Raw genomic sequence first — 18,131 nt, 5'->3', positions numbered from 1 at the left:
TTTTTTTTTTTTTTTTTTTTTTTTTTGTAGACTTCCCTTTTTAGCCTTCAAATTTTTATTACTCATAATACAAAATAGCTTACATAGCTTATATCCTTCTTTCCTCTCCGATCTAATTTACGTGTGATCTCACAATCTATTCTCTGGTAGACTCAATGTAGGATCTCTCAATCTACTTTTTGTGGGCCAGCCCCTTTTGTTGGCATTTTATAAGTAATAATTTGTTCTACCCTGAGATCGACCTATGATCTCAAGGGAATGAAAAAAAAAATTGAATTAATAAATATCATACCTTTAGAGCTGACTTGGACCACACTGCCCTTGCTTATCTTCTACATGAAAAAGAGGAAAAGGGAAAGGAAAAAAAAAAAAAAAAAGTAAAATCCTTTTAGAAAATTTGAAAATTTATGGGGGTGGTCCTTGACTTTTCCACTAATCCAGTTCTTTATCTCTTTTCCTTTTCTAGCCCGTTTTGAATATTAATGTATTTTACGATTTACAAAACATTGCACACTAGCTCATCATTAAGATCAAACAACAAAGATTTTACATAAAATAAAAACAAATCTGACAGTTCAAGATCTATCTCTATAATGGGTTTTCTTTGATTTTGTTCGTTTGTTCGTTGATTTGTTACCGGAGAATTTTGATTGGGTAATAAACACCAAAAGGGTATTGCTTGTTGATTGAAATGATTCATGGCAATACACCCAAAAGATTATTTTTTTTTTCTTTTTTTCTGAAACAAAAAAGGCATTCAATAATGAAAACTGATACTATCTGATGTGAATTACGATATAAACTCGTAATCAAATCCAACCCCAAAAAAGGAAAAAAAGAAAAAAAAAAGGGAGAGCGGGCAGGAATGAGTGAAATTAGTGAGAATCATGTGATTTACCACTCTTTCCCTCTCAACCCTCCTATTTTCTCTCTCTTTTCTCTCTAATAGACGACTCTGTAAACGCCCCTTTTAGTTTGTTTTTTGTGTAGCAATTTCCATTTCTGAACGGTTTTAGAGACTGAGAGGTTCTTCTTCGCCATCTGGGTTTTGGTTTTTACAATGGCTTCCACTGCTTCAAGGTTCATCAAGTGCGTTACGGTCGGAGATGGGGCTGTGGGGAAGACCTGCATGCTTATATGCTATACCAGTAACAAATTCCCCACTGTATGTTCTTCTTTTCATCAAAAGATTCATCTGGGTGTGCCTTAATCTTACGTTTTCTAAGTTTCTCCCCATTTCTGGGTCGTTTTTGTTCTGTAGTTTCATCTTCTCTGTTGCTAATTCTTGTGTTTTTTTTCCGTATTTCTCATGATTTTGGGTTTTTTCTTGGGGTTTCTTTTAATTTCTTGTCTATGTATGGTTCTTGTCTTCAGATTGTCGTTTAATTCACAGTTGTTCTTGCTTGCTATGATCATAATTGCCTGTGTTTTTCAAACAGAAAGCATAATCAGTTGTGTTTATCAGGATTACATTCCCACAGTGTTTGATAACTTCAGTGCAAATGTGGTGGCTGATGGCACCACTGTCAATTTAGGCCTCTGGGATACAGCCGGTACTATAACTCCTTCATTGCCTTAAACCAAGCATTCAAGTTGTTGTATCATCTGTTCATAGAAATTTTAGAATATTCAACTTGGTTTTGGTTATAATAATGCATATAGGTCAAGAAGATTACAATAGGTTAAGGCCATTGAGCTACAGAGGAGCTGATGTTTTCATCCTTGCCTTTTCGTTAGTTAGTCGAGCGAGTTACGAAAACGTGCTTAAGAAGGTGATAAACACAAGCTTTTTTTCTACTATGCTCTATCATCTTCATGTTTGCAACTAGGAATTTCTGATGGTTTGGTTCTTGATCAGTGGATTCCAGAGCTTCAACATTATGCACCTGGAGTCCCGGTGGTATTGGTTGGCACCAAACTGGGTAGGCCATCCTTTTCTGATTGTAGTTGACTGTAGGTAGCTATTGGTTGTATTTGTTTCAAACTTTCTTCTTTTTTCTTCCTTTCTTTATCCACTAAATGAGGTACATAACCAAAGAAAACGTTATCTCTTTATTCTTTTTTCCTTTTCATTTGAATTTGTTGAAAATAAGGTAGGAGGTGAGAAGAGGCTACCTAAAGTAGGAATGCTTGCAAACAAGAAAGTCCTTGACAACAAACCCTTTTGTTTAGAGTACTTGCGGGCCTTGTGGGGTTTGGATGTGAGCTCAGACTAGAGTTCCGGTTCACGCCCCCGAGTGGAATGCTGTTTTTTTCCGGATCTAGTTTAGGATGTGTGAATGTCTACCACTCGTGGGATAGGGTTGATACTAAGAGATTTATAAAGATGTGGTGCTTGCAATGTTTAAATTGTTGAGAGGACTAGCCTATGTTGTAACAACCCAAGTCCACCACTGGCAGATATTGTCCTCTTTGAGCTTTCCCTTTCGAGCTTCTGTTCAAGGTTTCTAAAACGTGTCTGCTAGGAGAAGTTTCTGCATTCTTATAAAGAATGTTTTGTTCTCCTCCCAACCGATGTGGGATCTCACAATCCACCTCCCTCAGGGGTCAAGCGTCCTCGTTGGCACTCGTTCCCTTCTTTAATCGACGTGGGACCCCCCAATTCACCCCCTTCGGGGCCCAACGTCCTTGCTAGCACACTGCCTCATGTCCACCCCCCTTCGAGGCTCAATTTCCTCGCTGACACATCACTCAGTGTCTGGCTCTGATACTATTTGTAATAGTCCAATCCCAATGCTAGCAGATATTGTCCTCTTTAGGCTTTTCCTTTCGAGCTTCCCTTCAAGGTTTTTAAACGTATCTGTTAGGGAGAGGTTTTCACACACTTATAAAGAATGCTTCGTTCTCCTCTCCTGTCGATGTGGGGTCTCACATGTGTACTTGCAAATGAGTTAGAAGTTTGCAGGAGGCAAAATAATATTACTAGTAGTAGGTGCTGCACAGCATGGCCATAAGGAAAGAAGAGCTACTCAGGTTCTTCCAAGAGACTGTTTTCCTTGCCACTGTGAGCAAAAATGCAAAGAGTTTAGCATTTAATTATTGTTGAGAATTGAGATGTGGGCCCGTTTTAAGTGATTGTTTAATACCTTTTGAGACCAGACCCATTCTAAAAGAATTCCAAGTAGTCAGCTTGACCAGGTTGCTCAACTCCCTAGATCATTGTCTGAACGATGTGTCTTCTCTTTTGGCAAGCACCAGCAACCCTACTCAGTAAAGGGAACTCTCGAAGCGAACTTCCTGTCATATTTGATGCAAATGTCTACTTTTCAGCTGTTATGTGCACTTGCATCACAAAATTTTGTCCTAATCCTCTCACTGTTGGAATGCTCTGATTCTTCAAGCTAAATGATTTGTTGTGTTCCTTTACTGTATTTTCTGTCATTTGCGTTGGTTCTCACTCTCAGAACAACAATTCTTGGTTGACTTGTGCTCATTTTCGTTGCTTAGATCTTCGAGAGGACAAATTCTATTTGGCTGATCATCCTGGATTGGTGCCTGTAACCACTTCGCAGGTGATTTTTTCGTTGTAACATGCTTAGGAAGGAAAAGTAGGAAACGACGCTGCTTGTGTTTGCCTCGTGATTATGATGAATTTTAACTCTTGGTGTTGATGGTTCGATCTAATCAGGGTGAGGAACTCCGTAAACAGATCGGTGCAATGTATTATATCGAATGCAGCTCAAAAACCCAGCAGGTACTCGGGCTATAAAAAATTTTCTTATCTCATGCGCACCAAAATCTTGAGCTATTTTAGTAGATCTGATCACTGACCACCTTAGAAAAATAATTCATGTAATTTAGTAGCAGCAAAAGTAGTGTTCATCTTTGTGCGGTTTGATTGTGAGTGTTGAGTGGCCATTGCAGAATGTGAAAGCAGTTTTTGATGCAGCAATAAAGGTTGTAATCAAGCCACCACAGAAACAAAAAGAAAAGAGGAAGCCACACCGTGGATGCCTGCTGTTAGTTCTCTCATCATCCTCTCTAATTTATCAAAATTTAAGTCCCAACTCGGAATCGAGATTGGGATTGGGTTATTCAGTTGTTTCGAGTTATAGAGTCGTTCACTTCGTAGTACACCTTCATAGGGGAGGCTGCTTTGCAAGTAGAATAAACTTCAAAACAATCATTGATCTGTCTCTGCTTATGCTTTGTTTTGGAATGAATGCAGAAATGTAATTTGTGGAAGAAACCTTATGAGGCAAAGTTGAGAGCAGCAGCTTTACTTTACAACAAAACAACAGAGGGTTGTTTGAAGCTAGGAAAATATGTTGGAAGCCACCAATGTTTCATAATATCAGTAGCTGTTTTTAAGTCTGATTTGTATCCACTTTTTTAAGGTTCTTTTAGTCGCTTCGTTGTATACAATTATTTTTAGGGGGAAGGATGTGGCGTGTGAACTCTGCTTTCTCTTCCTCCATTCGGTGGTATATTGTACAATAATAACTCTAATAGGAACTGCCTTATAAACCTACCGCCGCCGCCGCTGCTGCTGCTCATAACCTGCCCATGATACATTTAACATACAACACTGTTTCATAACCTGGCCATTGATTATTTGCAACACAAAATTAAAAAGAAAAAAAAACAAAACAAAACGAGGGTAGAACTCTCTGGCTTCAGGGAAAAAAAAATGAAATTATAAATATGATCAAGGCAATTCACCGGTTCATATTGGTGAAATAGCTGCAAAAAGGATGGGAAAGATTTTGAGTTCAACAGTATATTAAATTGATGCACTGAACACCTTTATCGGCACCAATTATCAGATAGAGCATGCTTTTCCAACAGTTAAATATCTACAAAGATGAAATTATCTGCAGCCACCCAGAACAAATTCAAGTGACAAGAAGCTTGAAGGCCCCAGACATTCTTTTTTTAGTCACAACTGATACAGAGAAAAGGTGTGGGGTTGGAGACCATGAAGAACATGAGATACTACTCACCACCTCCTCCAAAAAGCACACAAAGATGACAACCAGCAGTGGAAGTCAGCTCAATGCCAATCCTCAAAGCACTGAAAAACAGATAATTAACACTTTCAACATTAGAATATAAATCATGGAATATACATTACATATATTCATATTAAAGCGCCATCCAACACCATGTACCCCCATCCCACCCTTACAACATCTTTCCCCGCGGTCAAAACTAGAAAGATCTAAACAAACTCACCAGCTTTGAGGATTCAACAGGATCTTTCTGCTACCATGATGACTGTTTGTACCCATCCCACCCTCCCTCTGGCTCTTTTCTCTTCATCATGCCAATTGCTGGCTGGTAAATCCTCATATGCTCCTCGGTGGTGGCTTGCGAACTGGCAACAGATAGTTGCCTTGGTACCAAGGACGATGATTCCTCTCTTCCTTCAACGTCTGGAACAATAGGGCCAGCATTTAGATCTAAACCTTGTCTCCCCCACTTTCTACTACTATCAGAACTAGTATTGTTGCTGCCATCCAAGTGACTGACAACAAAAGGTCTTGGATAATGCGTTGAAACTGCACCGGGAGGAGCTAAGAACTGTGAAGCGACTGCAGGGAAGCAAAGCCTGCCACCAGATGACGAATCAACATATGTTGTTGCGTTGCCTGAAAATGTGGCCGAGGGTAGAGGAAAGCTGTTTCCAAAAGAAAGGACAGGATATTGAAAAGTTGAAGGAAACGGCACTGCAGGAGAAGATGATAATACTTGGCCTCTAAAGACATCGGTGCTATATGGACTGGTACCACTTGTGGGTCCCAAAATCCTGGGCGGTCCATTTGTTGCAACTGGAAAAGCCTGTTCTGCTCTATCAGGCATAATTGATGGAATTGCAACAGCTGAATAAGCATTTCCTGGAGGAAACCAGGATGGAAAATTTCCTATTTCTGCATTGTTCATCCAAAGGCCAGAAACAGTTGGCTGGGATGGCATATGGCTTCTAGCATGCTGAGGAAATATTGACGGTTCAGTAGTGCTCTCATCAGCAATAGGCCCATTCAAATCAAAGTCCCTGTGAAAATTCACCTTGTCATTGAGACGAACAGTTGATGATTTAACACTAAGAGGAGTTTCTATTCTACGACAGTTGTTCAAGGAGAAGCTGCTTGGATCAGGAGCATCATCAACTCGGTTTAAGTCAAGATCTAGCCCACCAGAACAACGCCCATGTGTGGAACCTATATCACGTGCTAGATCACGATTATTAACCAGGCCAGACTTAGAAGCCACCTCCTCAGAAAATATCTGGGGATTCATATCCTCAAGAGTCCTTTCATCAGGAACATTCAAGTCAATATCCAATGGGGGTCGTGAAATTTTACTGGCTGCAGCATCAGGAAGTGAAGCAGTTGGAACACCTAGTGGCATTTCTAGAATTTTTCTAGGTTCAGCAGGTCGAAAAGCACTTGTGGCGGCTGATCCTTTCCAGCCAAGTTCCCCTTTACTCCTCAATAGATCGTCAGGTGGTACAAAGGGTCTTTTTGCTGCAGCTGCAACTGTAATTGAAGCAGGAATGTTGCTTGCCACATTAGATATAGATACAGGAAAAGGTAACGGACTAATTAACTGAACAGTTGTAATTGAAGCAGGAATGCTGCTTGGCTCACTGCATTTTCCATCATCTACATTAAAGCCTTCATTCAAATCAAATTCCAACTTAGCATCCATATCTGGCGCTCCTGAAGCAGACATGGAACCAGCATCTGCAGCAGTGGATGTAGACTCCTCTGCTTCTTCTGCTTCAGCATCAGCTAATTTGGACCTCTTGGATGGAAGAGGCTGCTCAGTTTCTCGAACAGGAGTGAGAATAGATTGCCAATGATGTGTTTGTCCTCCATTTTTCTCCTTATTAAATTTAGATTCCAAATTCTCCTCCATGTGCTCGCCCTCAAGGTTGGTCGCTGAACATGAGCCACCTACACTTCGAGATTCAGATACCATAGGATCCAGGTCGCTTTGAGGTTTTTCAAGTTTCACATCAGCTGATGTGTTGGTTTCATCATTCTTCTCGGCCTTCATCTCACTTGCACTTACAGAAATCAAATTACTTGAAGAGCCTGAAGCCTGAAGTAATTCATCATTCCTTAATTTGGCAGAATCGCAGTTCAACTTAGAAGATAGCCTTCGGTCAGATGTACTAACACCATGCAGTCTATCGTTTGAATTGCCATCAACTTCTTGCAACCTATGCAAAGGGTCATTAACAACATCCGCTTCAACTTCGCGATTTGAGATACCATCGCCAACCACACTACCATCAGGCAAAGAACTGCTTGGCTTAGGTTTAGATTTAGAACTGCTATCTCCATCAACTACATCAGCTGCCTTACTGTCTTCAACTGGTTTAGCCCCCTCCATCTCAGAGCCCTTCTCTGGCATCCTAGAAGGAGAGATAGGCCCTCCAGCCTCGTTCATTTTTATACAACCATCTGGAAATGGCACAGCAGTTGGTTGCAAATTTACACCAGATGATTTTGAATGACCACTCAAATCTCCAACAGGTTTCTCTTCAGATTGTGAAGCACACCTTCCATCCACAATTTTAGCTCCAAAAGAAGTAGTGATCACGCCCTGCTCAGAAACATCCATAGCATCATTCGACTGGATGTTATCTCTAGCATCCTCTTCAGGATAAGATGCTTTAACTTTACAATCACTGCTTCTGGAGGTTCGGTCAACTGCAGAGATATTTCCTTGTGTATCAGAAGGCAAAACAAAATCAGACTTTGACATCTCAACGGCAGCTACACTAGCAAGTAAATTCATTCCAACATTATCCATGAGTGAGGTAGGCATATTAGCTTCGGAGCATTTAATACAACTCTCAATTAAAGCATTTATGGAGCTCAAAGAAGCTTCATGTAACTTCCCATTTTTATGATCATTCGCCCTTGAAACTTTTATGTCCTTGACAGCCTGACATCGATCCTCACCATGTACAGCAGCAGGAGATCCATCGCCATCATCAGAGCCGGTCACCATATCCTTTACATCACTATTCTGCCAGGGCCCGACATTCACATCTCCAGTAATATTAGGCTGACAGGTATCACTCTTACTGTGATCAAATTGATCATGCTTCTCTGAAAGTGGAGGAGAAGAAGCCCTGCTATTCATTATTGAAGGATCTTCAAACGATCCACCACTAACACTGTGTGCAGGACTCCGGCCTCGATTGGTGATCTTTACTATCAATTTAGGACTGTTTCCCTCACCAATAGGTCCATCAGATGCCTTTTCAAAGGTTGTTCCCGATTGAGATGATCTCTCTAAAACTGTGTTTCGGTGCAAAGAACTTTTTCCTGACCCTACATCTCGTTGAGCCCCAGAGAGAACAGTGCTAGGAAATCCATTGACTGATTTGCGCTGTCGAGATCCACCACCTGAGATCTTATTCACACTCATTGAACCAGCAGTAGAGCTTCTGGCATCCTCCTTCCCTAAACCACCACTTTTACCATGTTCACTAGAACAAGATTGACTATTATTATGGGACTGACTGGAACTGCTACTCTTTTCATCCCTGGCAATAGTTTGAGAAAGATCAGCTGTGCCACAAACACCAGGATTTCTGGATGATCCATCTTTCGAGTTAATACTTGCTGATGCGGGTGATAAAACTGGTTTCATAGAACCAGGAGAGGCAGATGCAGATCTTGTAACACTATCATCCTGAGCAAGCTTAACTGAAGCAGATTTGGATGTAGAAAGCTGAGAAACTGAGCTCTTCATGGCAACTTCAGAGGATGCATCTTGGTTCCTCCCACCATGAGCAACTTCAGATGATCGAGTTCTTGCACTCCATGCAACAGCTTGGTTTGAACCAGACTTTGCATCATTAATGTTCATTTCAGCTTCAACACGTTTTTTCCATGTGTCCACTAAGCTCCTTGCTTTCTTCTGAATTTCCAAGTTCTTATGTGAGCGTAAATGATTCACAGACTTTCCAATATGGCACATCTGCAAAGCAGGAAGATTTACAGGTAGTTTATCAAGGGCTCGAAGCAAAATCAGTAGAAATTCCTCAACTGCTTTATCGCTATCCTTGGGGCTACCGCCACTGCCAATTTTTCCCTTGTGAACCTCTTGGAGCCATTCATCAAGCACAGGTAAACCCTTAAGATGTACAAACTGATTAAGGCACTCAACCTTATCTGTGGCAGCTATCACACCTGCAAGTGCTGATCTGCCAGCCAAATCAATTTTTTTGTCACTATCAGACAGCATAAGCTGCACCAATTTCTCGACAGCTTCAGAATCAACTAAGCTCCCTTTTTCAGCAATTTTTGTGATCTCAAACTTTAAAGTATTTTCCAATCTGCAGTTAGCAGAATCCCCTTCATCAGCTTTTACGATGCGTTCATGTTTAACAGATTCTAATCCCTGGTCACTCCTCTCTCTTTTCTTGCCTTTCGTGTGAGAAGGAAAGGCGGCTTGAACACTATCTGAATTAGCTTTTAACTGAGATGTTGATGTTGGACCACTAGTACGCTTAGGTGATCGGCCACCAGGTTGGACTGAAGCATGCATTTCTAACCTCGTCTTGTCTAATAATTGATCCACTTCTTCCCGATGTTCCTAATAAAACAAATACAATTAACCTAATATCACACCAACTAATAGAGAATAATGAATAAAGCATCAGGAGCTTACATTAATATAATCCTGATCAGTTAGCCACCGTAAACACTTATTCCTTATGTCATACACTCTCCGGCACACAAATGACGAAATTCCTGATGGAAGTTTGATGTCCTTAGGAAGGAATGCAACTTTACACGGGTGGAGTAAAGATGCAGCAGGAATTTCATCCTTGTGAAAGGAATAGAACACTTCGTTGGGCGCAGCTTCCAAAAGGATGCCTTTGCCGAGCTTTAATTCAGAAGATCGATAAAGCCAATTCACACCCAACTTCAATTTATTCTCCTTACCAGTAGTCAACCACCGGATTATGCCAATAAAAGGTGGGGAGTCTTTGGGGGGTTTGAAAAGAGCACAATCACCAACACTAATCCTACGTCCACCCTGTTCAAGGATAGTAGAGAATAGTGAGTCATCAAAAAGATGTGCCTGCCAATAGACATTTGAAATTTTAAGGGTAACTAAAATATTGGAAATAGCAAGCAAGACTAGAGGAAGCTACATAATATTATAGCACATGATGTATTCCTTCCCAGCTCCCAAAAAAAACCCATGAGGGGAAAAAGCTTGCACCTTTTAAGTATAAAAAACAGCAATGTTTTCCTCATGAGAACAATTCCCATATATCAGCATACGTGGATTCAATTATATCATCTAATACATGTCCAAACAATATTTTAAGAGAAAATGTTTGTTGAAACACATTGAATTGCTTCTTGATTCAAACTAGTCAATAAGATGTCTTATTCGATCACCATATACAAACCCATTTCTCAAAATAAAAAAGGTAATAAGAAACAGCTGAAGTTAAGATCATGAACATCCTGCCCCTGGTGAAGCAAATATGCCTTGGGATTAGCATCAAACCTAAAACAGATGGGTCGATGGCAAAACATCCATCGGTTGGAAGGGAAAAAAAAAAATTGGCTAGTTTCAATGAATTAACGCCCCGTCCTAAAGACAAAGAATCTACATTCGCATTCGGTAATGCCGAGCAGAAAATCAGTTACATATTTTTTTGTAATAATCATGAGACTGTTTCTGAAGCCTCCAGACCGCTCATCGAGTGCCAAGATCCACAAAAATTTAAATTAAAAAAAAATCCATGCCGCACCCAGGGCTTCAGAGACATTTTACTAAATTCCTCCATAGAGAAAGAATGAACATTAGAACTAAAAACAATTCCTCCCTCCAACATTTACGCAACCAGCAATTTCTTCAACCTTTTCATTTCCCTACAACAGCGAATGCTTTGTTTGCCAGCACGAGCTAAAACAAAAGCACAAAGAAAGCTGAACCACAAAGGGAATACCTTAAAAAAGGACAATCGGGACAAAGAAACAGAAAACATTACCTTGCAAAACGAAGTAGGTGCAGATGAAGACGATGACGAAGAACCATCTGCTTCTACGATCTGGGTACCGCGTGTGGGGACTGTCCACATGTGCCGACTCCGTTTCCAGTTCTCACCTCGACGCCCATGCATAGCCTTGCATTTTCCCCAATTCCAACCTCGATCCCACCTTCACGCCGAACGAGTACCATCAATCCTAACCCTAATTCATCAGACGAAAGGCAATTCAAAACTATCCGCTTACCGAGAAACCCTAGATCAATACAAAACGCTGCCCTGGTATCATGTCCCGATAGAGGAAAGAGGGATTTGGAAATCCCACACCGGCGTACCAATAAATACGATTCTAGGGTTTACCTTATCTAACCAAGACTGATCCAATTAAGGTCCCGATCCAAGCAGGCGCAAGAAGAAGACGATTAAAGATTTCGAGCCGCCTTTCAACCTAGAAAGAAAGAGAGAGAGAGAGAGAGAGAAGAGTGCGAGAATCTAGAGAGAGAAAAACGAATGCGCACATAGAACGGGGGATAATGAGGGAGAGGAGTAGGGGGAAAAAAAAAAAAGAACGAAAGAGAAAAACAGAAGGCAGAAAGGAAATGTGTACTTGGTACTTGGTAGGGAGCCGAGACCGGGCAGTCCCGGGCAGATCGGGCAATTTGGGTGAGTAAATGATAAATAGACATGGCGGTGATGCAACTCCCCCCACAGCCCCAACTGACCTGGTACAACGTGCCCCAAAATGCTCTTTTTTATTATAAAAAAAAAAAAATTTAAAATTTGACTTTTGATTTTAATTACTAGGCTCTGACATTCAATCCAAGGGCCTTAGCTGCCTGATTTCGTCATTGTATGGGTCCCACAACCCCTTCCCCATACGGGCATTCTCTTCCAAGGGGTGATTGGGTTACCCAGTCGGTGACGCTCGACCCTCTCTGTCTGTCGCCAAAAGGCATCTAATGTAAAATTTCCTGAGTGAGGTTTGAGTACATCGCTCCAATAAGAGTGCACCACGTGGCAAATCTTGAAGAAGAAGAGGAGAAAGAAAGGTCCCTCATGAACATAAACAATCTTGATTAAGAAGCTAATAGAAAAGCAGAGCAAGTCTAATCAACATTCTCTCATTTACCCAACACAACAACATCAAACCATCATTATTTACCCTTTTTTCTTTGTCAACTCTTTCATTTTCAGCACACACATCACATCTAAATCTTCTACAATAATCTTGTCCATCATGATGTTCCCACAATTCATAACTATCTCCAAAACTTCCAATATCTGTCTTTTAAAACTAGATTAGAGTCCTAACGAGATCCTCGATTACATAATCAACTCAATTGATAGACGCCCGACTTCCTCCCTTTGTTACCGGGACGGCGAACACCACCACGTACAAGGCTGGGTTCGAATCATTGATTAGCTTATTATCAAAGGGCATTTACCATCCTCTTCAACTCTGCGCATCTCCGAGGATCTGGTTCATCGATGGCTCTCTCGGTAAGTACCTGTTTGATTCGACACATTGATTTCCTCACCTAAATTACGATCATCAGCAACCAACGTCGATATTAGACTAGAGAAGTAGTTAAACGATATAGCTATTAACAGTTCTAAGGGAACAAATATAACAAAACATAGAAAGCATATTGCGCCTCTATTTACCTTGGGAATGCGTTCTGGATTAGGAAACCTTAGATTTTGTGCGTTAAGCATCTGCCGCTGTGTCATCAACATATTTTTCTCCTTCAACAGGACATACCATAACTTGTTAAGATCGTCCCAAGACTTGAGCCGCAGTTCTGAAGCCTTCCAACTTCGACCTGACAGCATAGACATTGCAATGAGAATCTCAATATTGTGTTTTGAAGAAAGCCCAAGATCTCAGGCATGAGATTCTAGTGGACCCACTTGTTCTAACTACTAAATTCTCATCAAGGGCCTTTTCTTGCCTTCCATTGTTCAAGAAAAGTGAGTTTTGTCTTTTAACCCACAATTGTTTATCTTTACTATAAATTTCAATCAGTCACATACTGAAGAAAATTACCAAGCAAGGGACATTTCTGTTTGCAAGCATCCAGAACAAACCGTACGTCCACGAGCTAACCATACAGAGTTATATATCACGAAACTCATAAGATACAAAAGTATCAAGCCTATAGTAATGGAGTCAAACAATTTTAGGGATATTCCTATTGTTTTAACTTTTAAAAGACATCGTTATTCCTTTGAAGTAGGGCCTATATATATATATATAATATATATATATATATATATAGCAACTTTGTGCAAAGATCAAGTCTGAGAATTGAGATGAGGAAAGTAAGCATCTAAAATCCTTAAACAAAAGCCTCTTGACAAAGAGGAAGCATTCAAATTTGTACTAAGAGAGTAACTGAATGAACAGACACCATGCTAGAATATGAACATAACACTTGTATCTGGTGCGCAACCACACTGAGAGCAATTTGTAAAAATTTCAAAACTCCACATAAAATTTTCAACGGTCGATCATATGGCACACATTACATAGTTTCAGCAATAAGAATGCTGTGACAGCCAAAAGGTATAGAAGCTAAGTAGATAAATCAGACATGATCATGGCAGCCGACATCTGTTTAAAGTCCTGGCTCCTAATTTCACTTTGTAACGAATCGGGTAATTCTACAAACAACCACGTTTTCAAAGAAAACAAAGAAGGAGAATTCTACCATGAAACTCAATATATATGTTTTTTATGTTTTATCAATGAAGCTGAATCCAGAGTCCCCAGCGACCAATTATTTAAACTTTGACTAAGTACTGGGTAGTCCATGGCCACTTCTAATCTTGTTTTCTTAAAAGATGCCTTCAGACTCCATGCACAACAAGGAAGGTATTTTCTTGTAGCGTTGTGGCTGTATCTAAACAATTTGTATTCATTCCCATGAGTGAGTAGACCCTCCACGACTTGAAGTTCAAATTCCACTATATCCGACCAGACACCCAGGTATATATTTTCATCCCCAACAAAAAGTATATTGAGGCAAATTTTTGCGAATTGAATGAACCAAAATACAAATTTATTGATGGTTAATAACAAAGGCCAAAGCTCAATGGAAATATAAGAATATACCATATACAACAGGTTTGTCATCGTCTGGACTTCTATGTGCCTCAAAAAACTCCTCGAGCGGATTGTACCCTGTCCTAGCTGTAGAGCCAGCAGCAGCTGTAGCAGCAGAAGTTTCTGATCTAGCAGCAGCTAGAAATGTCCGCCCAAATATTCGTGTCAGAAGCATGCTGCACCAATGCTGCTTGAATTCAGAGACTAAAACAGTGAGTTTACAGACAATCCAAAAACATTAAAAATACATAATCTGAAAATGAAATACCATCTTTAGATTTAAGCTTTCTGAAACCCTAACAATAAGTGCTGGACATAAATTTGGTTTGGTTCAATTCAATTTTCTACAAAATTCTTTTCCCTCTGCTTGAAACCCCAGATTTTAAAAAGATTTCAAATCAGACCAGATTTCAAACTTGGACAACGAGAAGAATTTTTTTCTATATTTGTTAATGGGCATACGTGGTCAACGAGACCAAACAATGAGGGGCTGCCGAAGAAGACTGGCGTGAGGCGGCGTCTGGTTACAGACTAAATGGAGATAGTAACGAAAATTAAACTTCCGATGGGGCCGTGCCGGGGAGCAGCAACAACTGAGAAGGAGATAGCGAAGAAAAGAAAACAACGTCTGTCCCAAAATGACGGCGAAGGCTCCGATTCACTCACCTCCGATTCTGAAGTTCGTAGTCTTATTACAGTTCGACGGACTGTACCCAGAAGGGATGATATATTATGAACTGCAAAAACAAGGCTTGGACCCAGAAAGCGGCAACGATCTGGGTTCCGGCGAGTAAACGGCGACGAGATAGCAGCGGTGACGCGGGAGTGCGTAGTGCGAGAGAATTTGAGAACTGAACGCGGTACGTAAAACACCACAGGTTTTATTTATTTATTTATTTTCTCACAAATATTAAAAATCAAACTAAATTTTAAATTAATTAATTCAGAACTAGTGGGCCTTTTCACATATCCAAGCCCAAATTGTTCTGAATTGCCTAGATCCATCAAGCCCAAAATGAGTGTCGGCGTTGGACCTAATGGCCCATTGTTCTTATAAATGGACTTTGATCAAATTACTAATAAGGGCCCGATATAGGTAGTGGGCTTTTCTTCTTATTTAATGTAGGCCCAATAGAGAAACTCATTGGACCTGTCTATTTATTATCCACTTACAATAATAATTTTTTGTTATATTTTAAATAAAAAATTTAATAATTTATTGTACAATTTTGTAAGTGAAAAATCATAAATTAACACTTTTATTTGTAATTTGGGGAAATTAAAAACAAGAACACGAGAAACATGAATTTTGTAGAAAGTTCTATTTTCGAAAAATCGAAAACCAAAAACATAAAACGAATCGAGATACACGAACTTTAATAAAACAGTGATAAAGGGATATAGTCTTAACCAAAAAGGATTGTTTTTAAGATAACGTTTGAGAATGTTGAAGAATATACATATATATAAATAAATAAAGGGAACGAAGGGTGGATTCTTTGAAAACCCTATAAATTAGGGTATATCCCAAAGGCAAAAGAATGAGGTTTTGGATTACAAAAAGGGCAAAAAGGGAAAAGAAGAAAAAGAGGCACAGAATTTGCAAAAGTATGGTGGTCCCAGCTACTTCCACTCCAACCTCTTTTTATTTATTTATTTTTTTATTTATAAATAAATTACATGGGTATGCTTTTTCTTTCGAGCTTTCTCTCAAGGCTTTAAAACATGTCTTCCTTAAATAAAATTAAATAAATTCAGAAATTAAAAGAGATTAAATTTTGCAAATCTTAATCCCATAATTAAGATGTGATTTGATTTAAAGTTGATAAAGTAAAATAAATTTAGAAATAATTAGAAAGTTGGGTGGGCCCCAAGTGGGCCAGAAAATAATAAAGAAAAAAAAAAGAAAAAAAAGGAGAAAGTAAAAGGGGATATGCATATTCTTAGGGGAGGCTTTTACACGCGTAATGACAAATGTGGTTTGTGGACCATTCAATTTGTCTTTTTAATATTAATTTCTGTTTAATCAATATTAATTTTCAACCTCCCATAATTCAAACAATCATGTGGGCGTTGGAAAATTATTTGCTACTCCACCCTTCTTTCTTCAAAAACAATTATAAATCACCCCATTCAAATTTAATTAATTTAATCTTAAAAAAACAATTAATGAGTTAAATTAGAAATTAAAAAAAAAAAAAAAAGAGGAGAGGAATATGGCAAAAGGATAATAAATATAAAAGGGAAGACATTATTCCAATTGCTTTTTAGTCCTACTCTTGTCTTTATTTCTCCTATGGTCCCTCCAGCCAAATGTGAAGTTCGCACGTGTCATATTTTCACTATTTTGTTTTATTTTTTCTATATAAATTAAATTAATTACACTAATTAAAAGGTTGGTTGATCACTTCATAAATGCTTCCAATGCAGACAACCTTCATAATTCAACTACTTTTTCTCTCTACAACTAAAATATTAATTCCAAATTATTCTACCAAACAAATGTATATATAAATTACTTACCTCCTTTGAACATTTTTTTAGTTTTAAAAAAATTAAAATAAAAATAAATCTTATTCACGATTTAAAAAAAAACATATTCTAACCATATATCGGAGAAATGTATAGTTTAATAAAGTTGGTACGATATATCTACACGTAACCACAGTGAGCTTTTCATCAATGTTTGCATTATTATTTTTTAATGGGATATTGGCGAATGGTTGAGATTCATAATATTCTTCTTTTGAATTTTACTTTCGAGCTTAGCTCAAGATTTTAAAACGCGCCTATTAAAAAAATATTTTCAAGCTAGTGTAAGATGTGAGATCTAATTTAATAAAATACATCAAGAAAAATAATCCATACATATGAGCATATGGAGTAGAAGAATTTAAAAGTAGTATATTTTTAAAAAATTTAGAATTAAAAAAGGTAATTAGGTGGAAGAGGAAAGATTGGGTGCGGGTAAAAGCATGGTAATAAAATAAAATAAAAAAATAAAATAAAAAAATAAATATTATAACGCGATGGACAAAAGGCCAAAATCGAAGGCCATTGCCAGTTGTTTGACAAGATACGTTTCGTGTATATATTTACTCTTTTATTTGTTATGGCTAATAAAATTATTTATTTTTTGTTTTTTTTTATCCCATATGAATTAATTTAAAAATAAAAAAATAAAAAGATAATAGTAAAATAGTAAATAAATTATAAAATTTATAAACGTAGGGATGAAACTATAATTTAGCCTAAAATATAATCCCACATGCTGATTAGGGAGTTAGTTATTAATTGTTGGATTTATATAATTTAATGATAATAAAAGTATATTCGACTTTTTATTTATTTATATTGGATTATAAAATTTTGGAAGAATAGGGATGTGGGAATTTTGTCGGCGGGTTCTTTCTCTTCAACGCTGGCTTTTGTGGATTCGGGTGCCCCGACTCCAGGCCCGCCCGATATTCCTTTGTTACACCTCGCACGTGATCCCCACTCTCCCAATGTCCAAATTACCCTTTCAATTATTTGCATTCGTCAGGGTATCAACCCTACATCCATCCAAGGGCATTACCGTCCTTTTGTAATACACTGACCTTCTTTCTTCTGCGTGTTCGGGAATCCCGTAGAGAGCGATTGGCAATATATTTATTATATGTTTGAAAAATAAAAAATACTTATATCATAATATTACCTTTAAAATTTTCATAGGATATTAAATGAGAAGAGAATTATATTTGAATTTTTTTTCAAATTTTTAATATAAACTAATGATATTTTTTTTGGTATAACATTATGATAAATTAATATTTTTTAATTTTTTTTTGAGAATATTATAATTTTATAAAGTTGAGAGATATTTTATATATAATTGATGAAAAGCCTAATCTCTTTAGTTCAGCAACCGACGTCGTTTTGGATTCCTTTAAAACGTCGTGGTTTTGGACGTTTAAGCAACGACGTCGTTTTGGGCGTTAGATTAATTGAATTTGTTTATGGCGTGCTGGTGAATCAGATGCATATTAAAGTGGAAACAGCGATGGAAGT

The 18,131-nt window shown here is 38.4% G+C and overlaps 3 protein-coding genes across 10 annotated transcripts; 1 reads left to right on the top strand and 2 right to left on the bottom strand.

The window, feature by feature from the left end:
* The first annotated feature begins 839 nt into the window (after nucleotides 1–839).
* On the top strand, nucleotides 840–4,471 carry LOC111467982 (rac-like GTP-binding protein ARAC8). The gene is made up of 8 exons (XM_023113080.1): nucleotides 840–1,165; nucleotides 1,466–1,553; nucleotides 1,663–1,772; nucleotides 1,859–1,922; nucleotides 3,448–3,512; nucleotides 3,629–3,694; nucleotides 3,865–3,959; nucleotides 4,169–4,471. Exons 1-8 carry the CDS (start codon nucleotides 1,061–1,063, stop codon nucleotides 4,206–4,208), a joined length of 633 nt encoding a protein of 210 aa, XP_022968848.1. The 5' UTR covers nucleotides 840–1,060; the 3' UTR covers nucleotides 4,209–4,471.
* Nucleotides 4,472–4,615: 144 nt separating this feature from the next.
* On the bottom strand, nucleotides 4,616–11,606 carry LOC111467952. 4 transcript variants are annotated; one of them, XM_023113066.1, is made up of 5 exons: nucleotides 11,223–11,606; nucleotides 10,979–11,147; nucleotides 9,637–10,008; nucleotides 5,176–9,561; nucleotides 4,616–5,014 (listed from the first exon to the last, which is right to left on the bottom strand). In XM_023113066.1, exons 2-4 carry the CDS (start codon nucleotides 11,108–11,110, stop codon nucleotides 5,206–5,208), a joined length of 4,860 nt encoding a protein of 1,619 aa, XP_022968834.1. In that variant the 5' UTR covers nucleotides 11,111–11,147; nucleotides 11,223–11,606; the 3' UTR covers nucleotides 4,616–5,014; nucleotides 5,176–5,205. The 4 variants fall into 4 exon arrangements, with proteins under 4 accessions (XP_022968834.1, XP_022968832.1, XP_022968833.1 ...); XM_023113064.1 differs by having other exon boundaries at nucleotides 10,979–11,231; nucleotides 11,336–11,606; XM_023113065.1 differs by having other exon boundaries at nucleotides 10,979–11,180; nucleotides 11,336–11,606.
* A 426-nt stretch (nucleotides 11,607–12,032) lies between these two features.
* On the bottom strand, nucleotides 12,033–14,958 carry LOC111467922 (39S ribosomal protein L47, mitochondrial-like). Of its 5 annotated transcripts, none has more exons than XM_023113050.1 (4): nucleotides 14,748–14,958; nucleotides 14,091–14,268; nucleotides 12,641–12,798; nucleotides 12,033–12,513 (listed from the first exon to the last, which is right to left on the bottom strand). In XM_023113050.1, the coding sequence occupies exons 2-4, from the start codon at nucleotides 14,254–14,256 to the stop codon at nucleotides 12,406–12,408; spliced, it is 432 nt and encodes a 143-aa protein (XP_022968818.1). In that variant the 5' UTR covers nucleotides 14,257–14,268; nucleotides 14,748–14,958; the 3' UTR covers nucleotides 12,033–12,405. The 5 variants fall into 5 exon arrangements, with proteins under 5 accessions (XP_022968818.1, XP_022968803.1, XP_022968794.1 ...); XM_023113035.1 differs by having other exon boundaries at nucleotides 14,091–14,271; nucleotides 14,544–14,953; XM_023113026.1 differs by having other exon boundaries at nucleotides 14,544–14,953.
* Between the last annotated feature and the right edge of the window lie 3,173 nt (nucleotides 14,959–18,131).

This window comes from Cucurbita maxima, unplaced genomic scaffold (genome assembly GCF_002738345.1).
Source record: "Cucurbita maxima cultivar Rimu unplaced genomic scaffold, Cmax_1.0 Cma_Scf00002, whole genome shotgun sequence".
In the NCBI taxonomy this organism is placed as follows: Eukaryota; Viridiplantae; Streptophyta; class Magnoliopsida; order Cucurbitales; family Cucurbitaceae; genus Cucurbita; species Cucurbita maxima.
This window is presented reverse-complemented; position numbering and strand designations above follow the sequence as displayed.

What these genes read in the sequence shown, in the direction of transcription:
- LOC111467982 (XM_023113080.1), top strand. Translation starts at nt 1,061, where the DNA reads ATGGCTTCCACTGCTTCAAGGTTCATCAAGTGCGTTACGGTCGGAGAT. An exon ending in ACGAAAACGTGCTTAAGAAG is followed by an intron (nt 1,773 to 1,858) that starts GTGATAAACACA and finishes GTTCTTGATCAG; the next exon opens with TGGATTCCAGAGCTTCAACA. An exon ending in GCAGCTCAAAAACCCAGCAG is followed by an intron (nt 3,695 to 3,864) that starts GTACTCGGGCTA and finishes TGGCCATTGCAG; the next exon opens with AATGTGAAAGCAGTTTTTGA.
- LOC111467952 (XM_023113066.1), bottom strand. Translation starts at nt 11,110, where the DNA reads ATGCATGGGCGTCGAGGTGAGAACTGGAAACGGAGTCGGCACATGTGG. An exon ending in CACCTACTTCGTTTTGCAAG is followed by an intron (nt 10,009 to 10,978) that starts GTAATGTTTTCT and finishes ATCCTTGAACAG; the next exon opens with GGTGGACGTAGGATTAGTGT. An exon ending in CTGATCAGGATTATATTAAT is followed by an intron (nt 9,562 to 9,636) that starts GTAAGCTCCTGA and finishes TTGTTTTATTAG; the next exon opens with GAACATCGGGAAGAAGTGGA.
- LOC111467922 (XM_023113050.1), bottom strand. Translation starts at nt 14,256, where the DNA reads ATGCTTCTGACACGAATATTTGGGCGGACATTTCTAGCTGCTGCTAGA. An exon ending in TGACAAACCTGTTGTATATG is followed by an intron (nt 12,799 to 14,090) that starts GTATATTCTTAT and finishes CTATGCTGTCAG; the next exon opens with GTCGAAGTTGGAAGGCTTCA. An exon ending in ATCCAGAACGCATTCCCAAG is followed by an intron (nt 12,514 to 12,640) that starts GTAAATAGAGGC and finishes ATCGTAATTTAG; the next exon opens with GTGAGGAAATCAATGTGTCG.